Raw genomic sequence first — 14,632 nt, 5'->3', positions numbered from 1 at the left:
CTCAAGTGTGATCAGGGCTGGATTTAGGTTTGATGAGGCCTTAAGCTGCTGAAGGTAATGGGGCCCTTTATATGTCCAGCTGTCCTTTGTCAACAACAAATTGTCGCTGTTTTTTGTGTTGTATATATGCTATATGGTAATTTACGTAGGTTTTATTTTATTTGTTTTTTTATCTGATATTTCGGAAATGTACATCCAGTTTTCCCCCTCTTTACATTTTTTGGGGGCCCCCAAGGGAGTGGGGCCCTTAAGCTATAGCTTGTTTAGCTTATCTGTAAATCCAGCACTGAGTGTGATGAAGAGTTCTGGAGTACTTCTAAAGTTTGCTTAGGACCTCATTGCACTCTGTGTGTTTGTACGTACAGGTGGCTAATGACTGTATTACCATATGGTGTCTATTTTCCCCCAACGCTTTTCTGACTTTCCTAACAGCGCAGCTCTTCGCATATTAACCCAGAAGTACGTTCCGCTCAGTGGGAATGGACTGCTCTTTCCTCCAGCGTGAATTTAGGGGTGCGTTCTAGATCTAGGAAAGGGGCAGCAGCCGCTACCACGTGACACCTCGCCGTCCAATAGCGTCTCTTCCTTCGCGTCTTCCTTCGCGTTTTAATGGCGTGACGCCGCGGAGAAGCAAAAACGGTTCCTCAGTTAGCGATTTGCGGTGGCGCTTCACTCGTGGGTCTCGCCCTCCAGTTGCTACTGCAGCGTTAGGCCACATTAATCAGGTTTGTAGACGTCAAGACGCCACTTCCCTTCCACCTCCCTCTTAAGCCCACATAACACGCGCGAGAGGAAGGGAGACGGGGGGGGTGAGGGGTGACAGCGCAAGGACCTTCGGGAGTTGTAGTCTCAGGGAGCGCGGTGGCTGCTGGGTATTGCAGTCTGAGCTTGCAGATAAAGCTCATGCACTTGCCTACTAAGACAAGGCTACGCTGCTTGAAGACTTTTTGTGTCGATCGCCGCCTAGCGGTTGTTGTTATCAGTGCTATATTGTCTTTAATTGCCGACGTTTTTCTGAGCTTTGCGGCCAAATTGGGTACGGAGGGAGGAGAACGCCTGGCTCCGAAGCTGTAAATGGAAGTATAAATGGAAATAAATCACTCCGTGGCGTGTGGATCCGCCGCACGCCTTTCAAATAATGTATTTGTGTAACTCCCGTTTACACACGCGCTACATCTTGCAGTCGTGATATTCTTTGAAAACTGATACCTATTCAAAGAAGCAGGGATATTTTAAACAGTGCGTTTAACCTGGTAGATTTCTGCAGTTTGATTGTTAAGAGTGCTGTGTAGCATGGGTGAAATTTTATATTCACATTTGCCGTGAGGAGCTAAACTAAATCGATAAAGGGTCTCAGGTTTCTCCGCTCACGTTTCAAAAAATGGGCATTCTCTATGAGCTACTCCTGTTAGACACTTGTAATTTACAGTACAGCAAAGTTGTGGCTCAGTTATAGCTATATAACCACTCTAGCCAATTACTCTAACAATGTACTGCAAAAACAGCAGGAGGCAGTGAATCCTCTGTCATAATGCCCATTAATTCCAGTGGTCTACTCTTGAGTAACACAGGATACAAATGACCGTGAGTATGACTCGCATAGGATATCATAGAGCCCCATCCAGGCTGTACTTCATGAATGCTGTTAGCTGCCCACAGCTGTCTGCTTGTAGGAATGCTGCCAGAAAGAAGGGGAAGTGATTAGATTAGAAGGACAGCTCCTCACCCCAAAACAGCACACACAGGAGTGGGTGAAGATGATCTAATGAGAGACTGGATTATGGCCATGATATATTTTTCTAAGTTACTTGACTTGACTTGATTTTTTTAAAAAAATAATTGTGCCCATTATATTATTATAGCTCAGTTGGTAGAGCATTTGACTCCTAATCTCAGGGTCTTGGGTTTGAGTCTCACGTTGGGCAAAAGATTCCTGCATTGCAGGGGGTTGAAATAGATGACCTCCCAATTCTACAATGCTGTGATTATCACAATGTATGTTTTAAGCTTTATATGATTTCAGTGGCAACTGAATACTCCTCCCCACTTCCTATCTTATGCGATAGATTTCTCGAAAGCTTTATAAATTGGGAAGGATTCTTGTGTGTTTCACATTATATAAATCCCACATGTGGTGTTTTTTATTTTTTTTACATTTTAATAAGTATGTAATAAACCACACTTGCATGATTTTTGGCTTCTAAGCCATCTGGCTTATTTTAAGTTAAAGTTAGATATTAGGCAGAGAACAGCTTTTAAAAATGTGCATACTGAAGATGTGCAAGTGAGAAGAACCCATTTTCTTTCAGGGGGTTGCCCCAGAGAGGGGTAAGATCTAGTTATTAACATACAGTAAGGATTGTCTTTGCATCACAGTGGAGTTGGCAACTTCAGCCACTACTAGGTGGTTCTCTCCCCTCCCCCTTCACATTTCTGTATTCTGAGTACAATGCTGCTGTGGATGCTGTGCCAGTATGTTTACTTCCAGGCAGTTCTTTCCTTGTTCATCACAAATCTCAAGAGTGTTCCCAGCTAAGAGTTTGCTTGGCAGTAGGAAGGGTGAGTCACAGGAAGAATGAAAGCTGGGAAACACAAGTTAATCGAATTTGCTATAGACATTGGCGAGTGTCCACAGCTGGCCTTCTCCCATTGCAGCTGAAATCCTTTTACACTCTCTCCGTACTGAGAGTTTTTATGGCCAATTTACACAGACACTGCTATGAGTGTCGGCTACACTACTGCTACACACCTGTATGAGCAATCAGATTCCACTTGCTTGTGGCTGAATAAGGATTGTATCGGTGTGCTGGGAATTGCATAGATTAAATATTCTAAAACTTCTGTGATAGCACGAAGCCCATTCATCTCACTGGGATTATGTCTGCAAAAGATGTGGGGTTCTGATGTTGCTTGGGGCAGTATTGTTTCGCTGGAATGAATGGAGGCCTTTTGCAGCCTGATCCTATATATGCATGTTTGTCTGAGAGTGAGTTCTCAAACAAAGTTCAGTTGTACTGTTTATACACCACTTTGACTTGTACAAGACTGGCACACTTGTCTAGTATTGGATTTATAGTTGGCCTCTATTCATTGTTAGGGACGCGGGTGCCGCTGTGGGTTAAACCACCTAGGACTTGCCAATCAGAAGGTCAGCATTTCGAATCCCCGCGATGGGGTGAGCTCCCGTTGCTCAGCCCCTGCTCCTGCCAACCTAGCAGTTCGAAAGCACGTCAACGTGCAAGTAGATAAATAGGTATTCATTAGTAACAATGAATAGGTAAAGGTAAAGGGATCTGGTTCTGTGCGCTGCTCTGGTTCACCAGAAGCGGCTTAGTCATGCTGGCCACATGACCCGGAAGCTGTACGCCGGCTCCCTTGGCCACTAAAGCGAGATGAGCGCCGCAACCCCAGAGTCGGTCACGACTGGACCTAATGGTCAGGGATCCCTTTACCTTTAACTATTCATTGTTACAAATGAATTTAGGAAACAGGATGTTTTATCAGAAAAATAAAGCACTGGGGGGGGGGGGTGTGGAAATTCACCCTTGATCATGGGCAACAGTAGCTGCCCGAGTGGCTGGGGAAACCCAGTCAGGTGGGCGGGGTACAAATAAATAATTCTTATTTGGGATGGCAGTCCCATTTATGTTTCACAAGCTGGTCTCTGACCGTAATAATACATTGTTGTTGTTGTTGTTGTTGTTAAGCCTGAGACATGAGTAATATTTTCATCATTGCGATCCAGCGTTCCTGGAGGAGGCAGGTTTGGGGCTACTTCTTTATTTTAAAAAACATGTTTTTATTTATTTTTCATGGTACAGAAGATACATGTTGTTACGACAGTAAACAACAAACAACTTGTCATGATAAAATTGCAGACTTTGGTCATGCGCCGTAATAAAGTTTCATTACAGTACTCTAAAAGATCTAGTTGCTTTAGGTTAGGGGTTACTTTTAAGGTGAACAAGTGATTATCTAAAACGTCCTTATCAATTCAGTGCAGCCTGGTTCTTAACTTTCCTATCTGCTCAGGCAGGATGCATCTTCTCCCAAGTCACGTCACTGTGTGAAGGCTCTACGAAAACATCTTTCCCAGTAAAGAACTTCTCTGTATAAAGGCATACGTGGTGGATATGACCTTTGGAAGCTGATGATTCAGAACTTTCACCCACCTCTTACAATCTTCCTTCTATATTTCTGTGACAATATAACTTCTGTGTTGTTTGCCGCACTACTGTCTTAGAGGATCACCATTCAGATTTCCCTGGGAATGTGAATCTGCCACTTTCCACACAGGTACCATTCTTAACAATAGTTTTTAAATGCAGTGCCTCTGACTTTTCATTTAAAGGTCTTTCTGATTGTGAAATATAATTAAAGTAGATTCAGAAAGTATCTTGTTTTCTCGCTTTCATATGTAGTGTTTTGAACTATTTTGTACAACGTCTTCCATTGCGAAAGTTTAAGATATTGCCTGTAATTATATGTATTCTTTCATCTTGTGCTGCTAAGTATTTCCTTTTATCTTATTCTACAATTCTATGCATGCCTAATGCAGTGAATTTACATTGAACTCACTGGGGCTCATTTAGTGTTGGTTTGGAAAGCTGGAAAGTATTATAAGCTAAGACCGAAGACGAGACACAGTGACTGCAGATCTGACAGTTATGCAATTTACTCCGCTGTCTCTTAGATTGCAGCTTTAAGCACTCAGAAAATCATTAAACACTTTATCTGTTCTGGCTCTCAAAACACATTTTTGTGCAATGTTTTTTAAAAAAACAACCCAAGAACTGTGTATTATACAACAAAATTAACAGCTGTCACTGATGGCAAAATGAATGTGATTTTTTTCCTCCAGTTCAGGTTGTCCTATATGCTTTATATCTTAGTTTTTGGCTGCCCTGCATCCTCAGAAGAACTTGTGACAAGTTGTAAAATCAAGGTTTTTGCATACCTTTGAACAAATAATACCCTGTTGTCACAGAATGAAAACGGACAGCATTTCAGAAAAGAAAAATGTTCATACACACAAAACCTCCAACCTTTACTTTAGCTTTTGATTAACATTCTGCTATTGCTGTGGAAAGTTGTTGCTATGTTGGTGCCATGAACAAGGGCTACTTGTTTCAATATACTGGCCACCAGATGAGGACTTTTAAAGAGTTGATCCTTGTGACGCTGTCCTTACAGGATAAGCCATTTGCATTCAACAGCTTGCCACATAGATCAGATAACCTTTACAAATTTCACACCACCATATGTGGATAAAAGATAGGGTGAAAATCGTCCAGTTCACAGAATAGATTGCCACACACATGAATGGATGAATCCCTCTTTTTAAAATGCGTAGTCTACAGTAAATTTCAGAAAGGTTTTCAAATGCCGAACAGGATGTACTACTCCTGTTTTATTTTTATTCACCCTTTCCATATCATACTTGAAATAGGAGGATACCATTTGTTCCACATAAAATAAATACAGTGGTACCTCAGTTTAAGAACAGCCCTGTTTATGAACTATTCGGTTTACGAACTCCACAAAACCGGAAGTAGTGTTCCAGTTTGCAAACTTTACCTTGGTCTAAGAACAGAAGCCGAATGGTGGAAGGGCACTGGCAGCCAGAGGCCTCACTAGGGAAAGCACGCCTCGGTTTAAGAACAGTTTCGGTTTAAGAACAGACTTCCGGAACGGATTAAGTTCGTAAACTGAGGTACCACTGTATATTGTTTGTTTGCAGTTAAAGTTCTTTGTGCACCAGCCTACTGTTCAGCTATAAATGGGGGCCAGTAATGGTAGTGATTTTCTTTCCTCAACATGGTTATTTCTGACAGTCATATTAAGTAATATAGTGCATTTTCTCTTGCTTTCAGAATATGAATGAGGACAGCTCTGTTGAAACGTCTAAAAAGAAGGAAGACAGAAGTCCAGTTTGTGTTGGCAGAGAAGATGATATTAAAAAACTACGGAGGACAACAGTGGTCATCCATGACAGAGAAGTTGTTGTTTTCTATCACGACGGAAGGTTTTATGCTCTGGATTGCCGCTGTTACCGTAAGAATTTTTCCGAAGATAGTGTTTTTGGAACAGCTTTAAACGTTAGCTAGTTTGAGCCTCTGCTCTAATTTTGTATTCTGTTCTTTTAACAGATACAGGAGGTCCCTTACATGAAGGAGATATAGAGGTATGCAAATACAGTACTTCCTCATTCAGAACCTTCTGATAAATAAGAATCCTATTAACATAATGAGACAGTAATGCAGTACTACTGTGCATATACAGGGTGAGTCTTTTAAAAGAGGCCCCATGGAACATGTGTACAGTGGTACCTCAGGTTACATACGCTTCAGGTTACAGACTCCGCTAACCCAGAAATAGTACCTCGGGTTAAGAACTTTGCTTCAGGATGAGAACAGAAATCCTGCTTCGGCAGCACAGTGGCAGAGGGAGGCCCCATTAGCTAAAGTGGGGCTTCAGGTTAAGAACAGTTTGAGGTTAACAACAGACCTCCAGAACAAATTAAGTTCTTAACCAGAGGTACTACTGTACAGGCCTCTCTATCCTCACGTCAGCACTGCCAACCGAAAAAAAGAGTGATACTGCCTTTTTATTTAGAGAGCGATAGTTCTGAATTTAAAAAGGCACGTCCAAGAAACAAAAGTGACATCTGAGGGTCAGGGGTGCCTTTACCTTTATCGGGTACAAGGGAGCATTGTTATTCATTTTCTTTATCTATTGCCAAAAGTAGTGTTTGGATGCTTCCCCTGCTTGATGATTCCTTAATAGTCAACTCTGAAGATACTTGGTGTGTGGAGGAAGTTGCAGAGTCGTTTGCCATTTCCTTGAGTCTGGGAAATCCATCTGCATCGAGACCATCGCTGCTGCTTTCCCTTGAGCTCTTTTTTGTTTCAGTTATGCTTTTAATTCTTCCCAGTGCTTTATTAATGGAGACTGCCTGTATACACATAAGAGGTACATTTTTAAGCATAAAGAAACGAAAAGGTTTGGAATCCTCTGCATTTCTGCCTAACTTTAAGAGATACAGTTTTGCAGTATAGCCGTACTTGGTTAGGATGCATTACTTCCTAACGTACTCAAATACGTACTTGGTTAGGATGCATTACTTGTACCAATACAGTCGTACCTTGGTTCGTGAACGCCTTGCGAGTCAAATGTGTTGGCTCCCAAACAATGCAAACCTGGGAGTGAGTGTTCCAGTTTGCGAATGTTTTTTGGAACCCGAACGTCCAACGCGGCTTCTGATTGGCTGCAGAAGCTTCCTACAGCCAATCGGAAACCGTGCCTTGGTTTCCGAACGTTTTGGAAGTCGAACGGGCTTCCGGAACGGATTCCATTTGACTTCCGAGGTACCGCTGTACGTCAAATGCCTGGGGGAAAGGATAGAATCATGATGGGGATGAGGTGAGCAGATCACACTTTGAAAATTTCCGGACTGGTTTCAGTCTAAAATGCTGTGTGTATATGTGTGTGTGTTGTCCTACCCCTTGAACCATCCCATCAAGGAATGCTGCATGTGGTCAACACTTGTTCTCATGAACACTTTTAATAAATGCTGGCATATTGACAGTTGCATGATCATCCTCTTGAGGTTTAAGGATGAGTGACCCTTGATCCTGCTTTAGTGCCAGTGGCCATTTCTGGACTGTCTTGAATAGCTGCCCATTGCAGAGTGCAATAGCAACAGCCTAAATTACAGGTTACCCGTATATATGCTAATGTAGGTAGGCAATGCTGGTCGAGGAAAGGTCACAGCTAGCAAGCCAGCTACAGCTGGGCATTGGGAATGTGCACTAAAAAGGTGCACAGGTAATTGAAGAATAATGCATGGCTTCAATTCTTTGCTGAAGGGAAGGGGAAGCACGAAACAAGAAGGATCAGAAAGAACAGTATTTATGAACCTACCAAATAAATTAGTGCTGCATAAGAAATGCTCATTACACCAGTGAGGGCGGTCTTCGTTGGATAGGAAAGGACATCATAAACGAACATGGATTTTTCCTGTAGAGAAGAAGAAGAGTTTGGACTTGATATCCTGCCTTTCACTCCCCTTAAGGAGTCTCAAAGCGGCTAACAATCTCCTTTCCCTTCATCCCCCACAACAAACACTCTGTGAGGTGAGTGAGGCTTAAAGTCTTCAAAGAAGTATGACTAGCCCAAGGTCACCCGGCAGCTGCATGTGGAGGAGCAGGGAAGTGAACCCAGTTCACCAGATTACGAGTCCACCGCTCTTAACCACTACACCAAGCTGGGATTCATTGTCAAGGGATTCATTCTGCCATATTGCAGTTTGGTATACATGATCCTTTCAAAGTTTAGCACTTTTAAGTTCCTTTGGTTTGAACGGGAGAGTTAAGAACTTGCTTATATCTTCCTTATTTAAATCAATGGGACATAAAGCTCAACATGGATAACAATCTAATGTTCACATGCTAGACAGTTCCTAAATATTTCCATGCAGAGTTCCTGATGTGGCTTATTAACTCTCTGTGCGCCCACACACTATCACTGCCGCCCCAGACAAATTATTGGGGAAGATCAGGTTTACAAATTGACAGGTCATTATGTAAATCCTAAACATATTTCATGGAAATAGTTCCCATTGATTTCAATAGAACATAAGGCTACAAGCCTAAGCATATTGACATGGGAGTAAACTTTTGAACTCAGTGGGACTTAGTTTCTAGCAAATATGCACAAAGCACTAGTCTCTAATCCACAAGCCTGTACCACAATATATCTATTAGTCTGCCACAAGATTCCTTTTTGTTTGTTTGTGCTGTAATATGCTATCACTGGAACATTGGAAGCTGCCATACTGAATCTTATCTCATACTGAATCCTTGTCTGCACAAGGAAGATCAAACTGTATGTGAATGTCTTAAAAAAAGGTCTTTGCACCCAACATTTTTAGAGCAAATAGCATCAGCTGATAAGGCTTATAATTATGAGAATCTCAAGATGGCATGGAGGAGGAAATTTTACCTTCTCATCCTCTGTTGTGGTGCTGAGGAAAATCCCTCACACACTCACTTAGAACTCACTTAGAACATATGAGATGGTTATGTTGAAATTCCTAATAAAAATATTTTTTTTAAAAAAAGAAAAGAAAATATGAGATGGAGCAGTCACACCCATTGCCTACCTTCAATTTATAAAGAGGTTGTTTGGGAGCATTCAGTTTCTGCAAGAGACAATGTGATAGCCTATGCAGCCCTGCCAATTTTTGAATGAGGTGTGGCTGCACAAATTTTGCAATTGATTTTGAAGAGCGGGAGAGATGAGCTAGCCCATGCCTAATCATTACCGCATGAGCGGAAGAGAACACTCTCGCCACAACAGACCTAGACTCCTGAACAGTGCGATTGCCGTCCTGAAATATAAGTCAATACAAGGAGGGAGAGAAAAAAATAGTCAAATTACGGTACTTTGTGGGGGGAAAGGCCTAGAACAGAGAAAGCCGGTTTGATGCATCAGCTAGCTTCCTGCAATGTACAAGGGAATGTGCTCTGCTACTAGCTCACTAGCATGAGTGAGGAAGGATAATATTTAATCAATATATTCTCTCCTACTATCCTCAACATTCCCACACTGGGCCCTATTGCTGATGTAGTAATAGTTTGCCATTGGGGACAATGAATATATGATGAGATCTGACCCTGGCATTCATTCATTTATTATATTAATATCTCACTTTTAATCCAAGGAGCTCAAAATAGCATAAATGGATCTCTCCCTCCCCACAACCCTGTGGAGGAGGTTAGGCTGAGAGACAGTGACTGGGCTGTCATCCAGTGACTTCATGGCTGAGTGGGAATTTGAACCCTGGTCCCCCCTAGTCCAACATTCCAGCAAATGCACCAAGTTGACATTTATTTTAGACAATTATTCACAGAAACACCAGTAGGGGGGAAATTAGCATTACTACCCTTGGGCTCTTTACTAAAGAACATTGTATGCCATAGATCTTTAGACTGCTTTAGAAACATTAGTTTAACCTTGCTTACTTGGATAAATTAGCCAAAACTCAATAGATGCACACACGGGTATGCTTATTTTGGGGATTTAGTAATAATATCATTTTTATCATCTCTGGATAAAAATTATATATATATATATATCTGTGGAGCAGCTTTCTGGAGGTATGCTATGCCAAAACGTGTCTCCCCTGAATATATTAATTCTTTTTCTAACTTTGTGTATAAGTAAAACATTAAGCTGAAACTTTGCTGAGTTTGTAGCAAATGCAGTCTTTAACAGACTATTGTATAAATGAACTTAATTTTCAAATAATAGTGAAACAGTATTAGTATTAGCTCAGAAACATTACCTGGTTTGAGCTTGTCAGTCTCAGTAAATTGGGGAATTCATCCCTAATCTCATCTATAATTTCCAAGAAGAGTCTCTGTATTATCTGGGCTGAATTGAAAAACGGTAGTCAAAAAGAATGAAGCGCCTGTCTTCAAAATTATACTTATCGTGTAAGCATTGTTCAGACATGAAATATTCAGGTTGGAGCAAGTCTGTGGCATCAGAACGAAAAACTATGGTTGCTGTCCAGCCAACTGCTGGCTGATCTAAATTAGCAGAATTCTGTTCAATTGAGCCTGAAACCAATTTTGGGATCTGAAATGCCAGCCCACTTCACCTCCTGCATTTATTATGACTCGGGAATAAGCCAGTGAGCCCTGCTGCCTTCTGAAACTTCTGGATGGCAGAAGTGGATGGGAAGGAAGCAGGAACATATTCTATGAGTTTTCTCCAGTATTTAACCAGGCATACGATGCAGGCACAGCACAGGTGCATGTGTATCTCAGGGTTGGGGAACCTTTTCCAGACCGAGGGCCGCCTTTCCTTCTGGCCAACGTTTCAAGGGCCACATGCTGGTGTTAGGTGGGACCCAAGGCATTCCCACTAGGCAAAAACATGTATGTGTGGAATAGGGCTAGTGATGAGGGCCATGGCTGGTGCAGAAGGGGTGTGGCCTGGGGGAAATTCCACAGGCCAGAGAGGCATTGAGGGCCATATTTGGCCCCCAGAAATGAGGTTCCTTACCCCTGGCTTATCTGGTAGAAACTGACTTAAAAAAAGAAAATCAAGTACAGAGGTGTAGAGAAGGCAGTGTTCCCAGAATCCAGGATTTGAGAACTCATTTCCATTTGGGGATTCAAGACTCAGACACAGAGTAGCTCATACCTTGTCCAGCAAATTTGTTGACCAGCTGCCCACATATCCAGCCAATTGGCCTGAAAGACATCCTGCATGCCCTGGTGTCTTATCTACAGTTCCTGAATTTAGCCTAATCTGGTCTTATGCCATATATGTATGACAATACGTCATACATGTCTGTATCTCCACCTCCAAGGCAATAAACCTTTATGAGAACACAATGTGCCTCTTAAGCACAGTGCCTCCTTGACTCCTGACATCATGTGTACACAAGAAAATAGCCCCCCTCCAATCACTGTAGTCTCAACAGCCAGGACTTTCAAATATGATCATTCCAAAATAACATAAGGTAAAACCCAATGGCTTTCTTTTTACATCACAGAAACCACATTAACAAGTACAGTGGTACCTAGGGTTACGTACGCTTCAGGTTACATACGCTTCAGGTTACACACCCCGCTAACCCAGAAATAGTGCTTCAGGTTAAGAACTTTGCTTCAGGATAAGAACAGAAATTGGGCTTCGGCGGCGCGGCGGCAGCAGGAGGCCCCATTAGCTAAAGTGGTGCTTCAGGTTAAGTACAGTTTCAGGTTAAGAACGGACCTCTGGAACGAATTAAGTACTTAACCGGAGGTATCACTGTATTGTTTTCTTGAGTTTATTGTCTTTGATAGACTAGCATAAAAGCTGAAGAGCAAGGTGGAAAAAAATGCTCTGGTTTCTGGGTTATACAGAACCTAACTTTCTTAGAATTCTGTTTCAGAATGAACGAAAAGTTCCAAAGTCCCCTCCCTTGACTTTTAAAACAGAGTACAGTGAATGTTGGATGGAACGTGTGTGAGTTTTACTTTAAGAAAATTTAGTGGCCTACTATGCCGTGGGTATATTAATATTACAATTTATTTTTCTGTTTATCAATTGTATTTGATAATACAATTAACGCCCTGGGCGTGAGGCGCCGGCCAGGTGAGCAGGAAGGGGCAGGGGCTCACGCCCCTGCGTGGGCGGGGGTTGGAGCTCCCGCCCACAACCACTCCCCTCCCCTCTGGGGAGGAGAGTCTTTACAATTTATTTTTCTGTTTATCAATTGTATGCTTTGGGCTACTGACAATGCAGACTTATGCATATCTACTCAGCAAAGTTGGTTATATTTAGCTTAATAGAACTTAGATGTTTATATATTTGTACTGTTACTGCACATAACTGCATGATTTTTTCTACACTGACAAAAAAAGATTGGGTGGAAAGGCACTAATTATATATTTCGTTCCAATTCTTCCTAGGACATATTAGACAGGCAGTGCCCTCCTCACATGGCTGGTGAAATAAACTGTTATTACACCATTGCATGGCAGGTTACCTCCTCCCTCCAGAGGAAATAAAGACACATGACACAAATATTTAGTTTAATGGGCTAAAATTGGCCACAACTTTATTGGTTACAGGTAATGAGTGGTATTGGCTTAGGCATTGGTCCTAACCGACTATCCGTCTTAAGCCTGATCGCTTGAAGTCTGGGAAGGGTTAACCACCAGTAGGGGGAGTCCTTGTTTTGTAGATGGAAGAGGGGAGGAAGCGCCATCACCTGCCCCGCATATTGAAGGGTAGTCCCATAAAGGATATCAGGGGGCATGGCCCTGTCCGAAGCCTATGGAGGTGAGGGCCTAAGGCACGCCCCTGAGCAGTGACCCCGGGGGAGTTCCTAGTTGATGTGCATCAGCAGGACTCCCCCTACCGGTGGTTAACCCTTCCTGGACTTCAAGCGGACAGGCTGAAGCCAGATAGTCTGTTAGGACCAATGCCTAAGCCAATACCGCTGATCCCCTGTAACCAATAAAGTTGTGGCCATATTTAGCCCATTAACCTTAAATAATTGTGTCATGTGTCTTTATTTCCTCTGGGGGATGGGGACGGGAACTCGCCACACAATCTCAGAAGGGGGGGGGGTGTCCTTAAGAGTGAACCAGTACTAAAGTTATTTTCCAATGAACTTTAAGGGAGACTTTCCAGGAGTTTGCACTCTTGAGATTTCCACGTTTTGTGAAATTTCATATATTTATTTATTTGTTTTGTTACATTTATATGCTTTTTTTAAAAAAAACACCAGGAACCTAGTATTCCTATTATAGTGGTATGAAGGGTTTTGTGTGGGGTATGTTCAGTGTAATAATAATAATAATTTTATTATTTTTCCCTTCCCATCTGTTCTTCCCTCCTTCCTTTGTGTGTTTAGGACATCAATGGACAGCCATGCATTATTTGTCCCTGGCACAAGTATAAAATAACTCTGGCAACAGGTGAAGGATTGTATCAAGCAATAAATCCCAGGGAGCCATCTCCGAAACCCAAATGGCAGTCGAAAGGAGTAAAACAGAGGACTCATAGAGTTACTGTGGACAGCGGAAATGTTTATGTGACTCTTTCAGATACAGATGACAATATAGATTCTGATCATTATGCTAACATACACAATAGGATTATACTGCCTCCAAAGAAAAAATAGCATCTTCTGTGCTTCATAGTAAATGGCTTTAAAATAACAGCGAATGTGAATGTTATCCTTGCTGTCTAAAGAGCATTCAGCTTCTGAGTGATGATATGAAATTGAGCTCCAGTCTCTCTAAAAAGGGAGTTGATCAGAGAAGTATTTGTGCCTTTGAGAAGAATATAGTATAGTGTGCTTATAATAGATTAATTTTGCCACTAATCAAAATGTTAGAAGATTTATATTGATCCAGCCTTCAGAAGTGTCTCTTGCCTCCAGAATATAAAATGATGTTTTAAAAGTATTATGATGTACCAATGTTATCAATATAATTGGAGATGTTGTGCTTGTATGCTAATATGATTTGTTATTGTTGGGAGTCTTTGATTCTTTTTCTCGCGCTTAATCCAATCCTTCTCAAAATGATCGCCAAAGTTCATATTGGTTCCTGCAAGAATTCCCGAAGGCTGTTCCAGCTGTGCAGTTATTTAGCAGTGCATAGATCTGCCCATAAGTGAGGCAGGAGGGAGCCCAGCTTCTGCCTAATGTAACTCAGCTAGAGGCCAGCTCAGCCATGTATCTTCTGGAAGTGACAGGCTGCTTTTGGGCCAAATTGACTGTGCTGAAGGTATATCCTGGAAAAGCTGAACTTCTTGGTAGTTTGCCATGCCTTTCTTTACAGGCAAGGAGAAGAGTGCAATTGGTGTGTGTTGTGGCAGAATACTAGGTATGCCACTATGTGGCTGTAGGGAGAGAGGGTAGGGGTGTGGGGTGGGGTGTGGGTGGGTGGGTGTGTGTGAGAGAGAGAGAGAGAGAGAGAGTAAGCTAATGCAGTGATAAACGCCTGGGTGGTCCAAATTGGTGGAATGTACTCCAGAAAAGGGTGAAACTGCTTGCCGGATGTCAGGGAATTGCACATCGGAGCTGGAGGCGGAGAGGAGGCTCCAGAGGGATGGTGGA

General features: G+C 42.2%; 2 protein-coding genes across 3 annotated transcripts; one reads left to right on the top strand and one right to left on the bottom strand.

The window, feature by feature from the left end:
• Positions 1 to 577: 577 nt before the first annotated feature.
• RFESD (Rieske Fe-S domain containing) lies at positions 578 to 14,051 on the top strand. 2 transcript variants are annotated; one of them, XM_083404454.1, is made up of 5 exons: positions 578 to 725; positions 4,033 to 4,296; positions 5,874 to 6,054; positions 6,150 to 6,184; positions 13,421 to 14,051. In XM_083404454.1, exons 3-5 carry the CDS (start codon positions 5,877 to 5,879, stop codon positions 13,688 to 13,690), a joined length of 483 nt encoding a protein of 160 aa, XP_083260580.1. In that variant the 5' UTR covers positions 578 to 725; positions 4,033 to 4,296; positions 5,874 to 5,876; the 3' UTR covers positions 13,691 to 14,051. The 2 variants fall into 2 exon arrangements, with proteins under 2 accessions (XP_083260580.1, XP_083260581.1); XM_083404455.1 differs by lacking the exon at positions 578 to 725 and adding an exon at positions 2,433 to 2,559 and having other exon boundaries at positions 4,037 to 4,296.
• SPATA9 (spermatogenesis associated 9) lies at positions 6,675 to 11,534 on the bottom strand. The gene is made up of 5 exons (XM_083404373.1): positions 11,215 to 11,534; positions 10,349 to 10,437; positions 9,164 to 9,391; positions 7,924 to 8,019; positions 6,675 to 6,955 (listed from the first exon to the last, which is right to left on the bottom strand). The coding sequence occupies exons 1-5, from the start codon at positions 11,273 to 11,275 to the stop codon at positions 6,716 to 6,718; spliced, it is 714 nt and encodes a 237-aa protein (XP_083260499.1). The 5' UTR covers positions 11,276 to 11,534; the 3' UTR covers positions 6,675 to 6,715.
• Positions 14,052 to 14,632: the final 581 nt, after the last annotated feature.

The sequence above is a fragment of the Podarcis tiliguerta genome (genome assembly GCF_965153285.1).
Source record: "Podarcis tiliguerta genome assembly, chromosome: 11".
NCBI lineage: Eukaryota > Metazoa > Chordata > Lepidosauria > Squamata > Lacertidae > Podarcis > Podarcis tiliguerta.
Note: the sequence above shows the minus strand (reverse complement) of the source record. Positions and strands in the feature narration are given on the sequence as shown.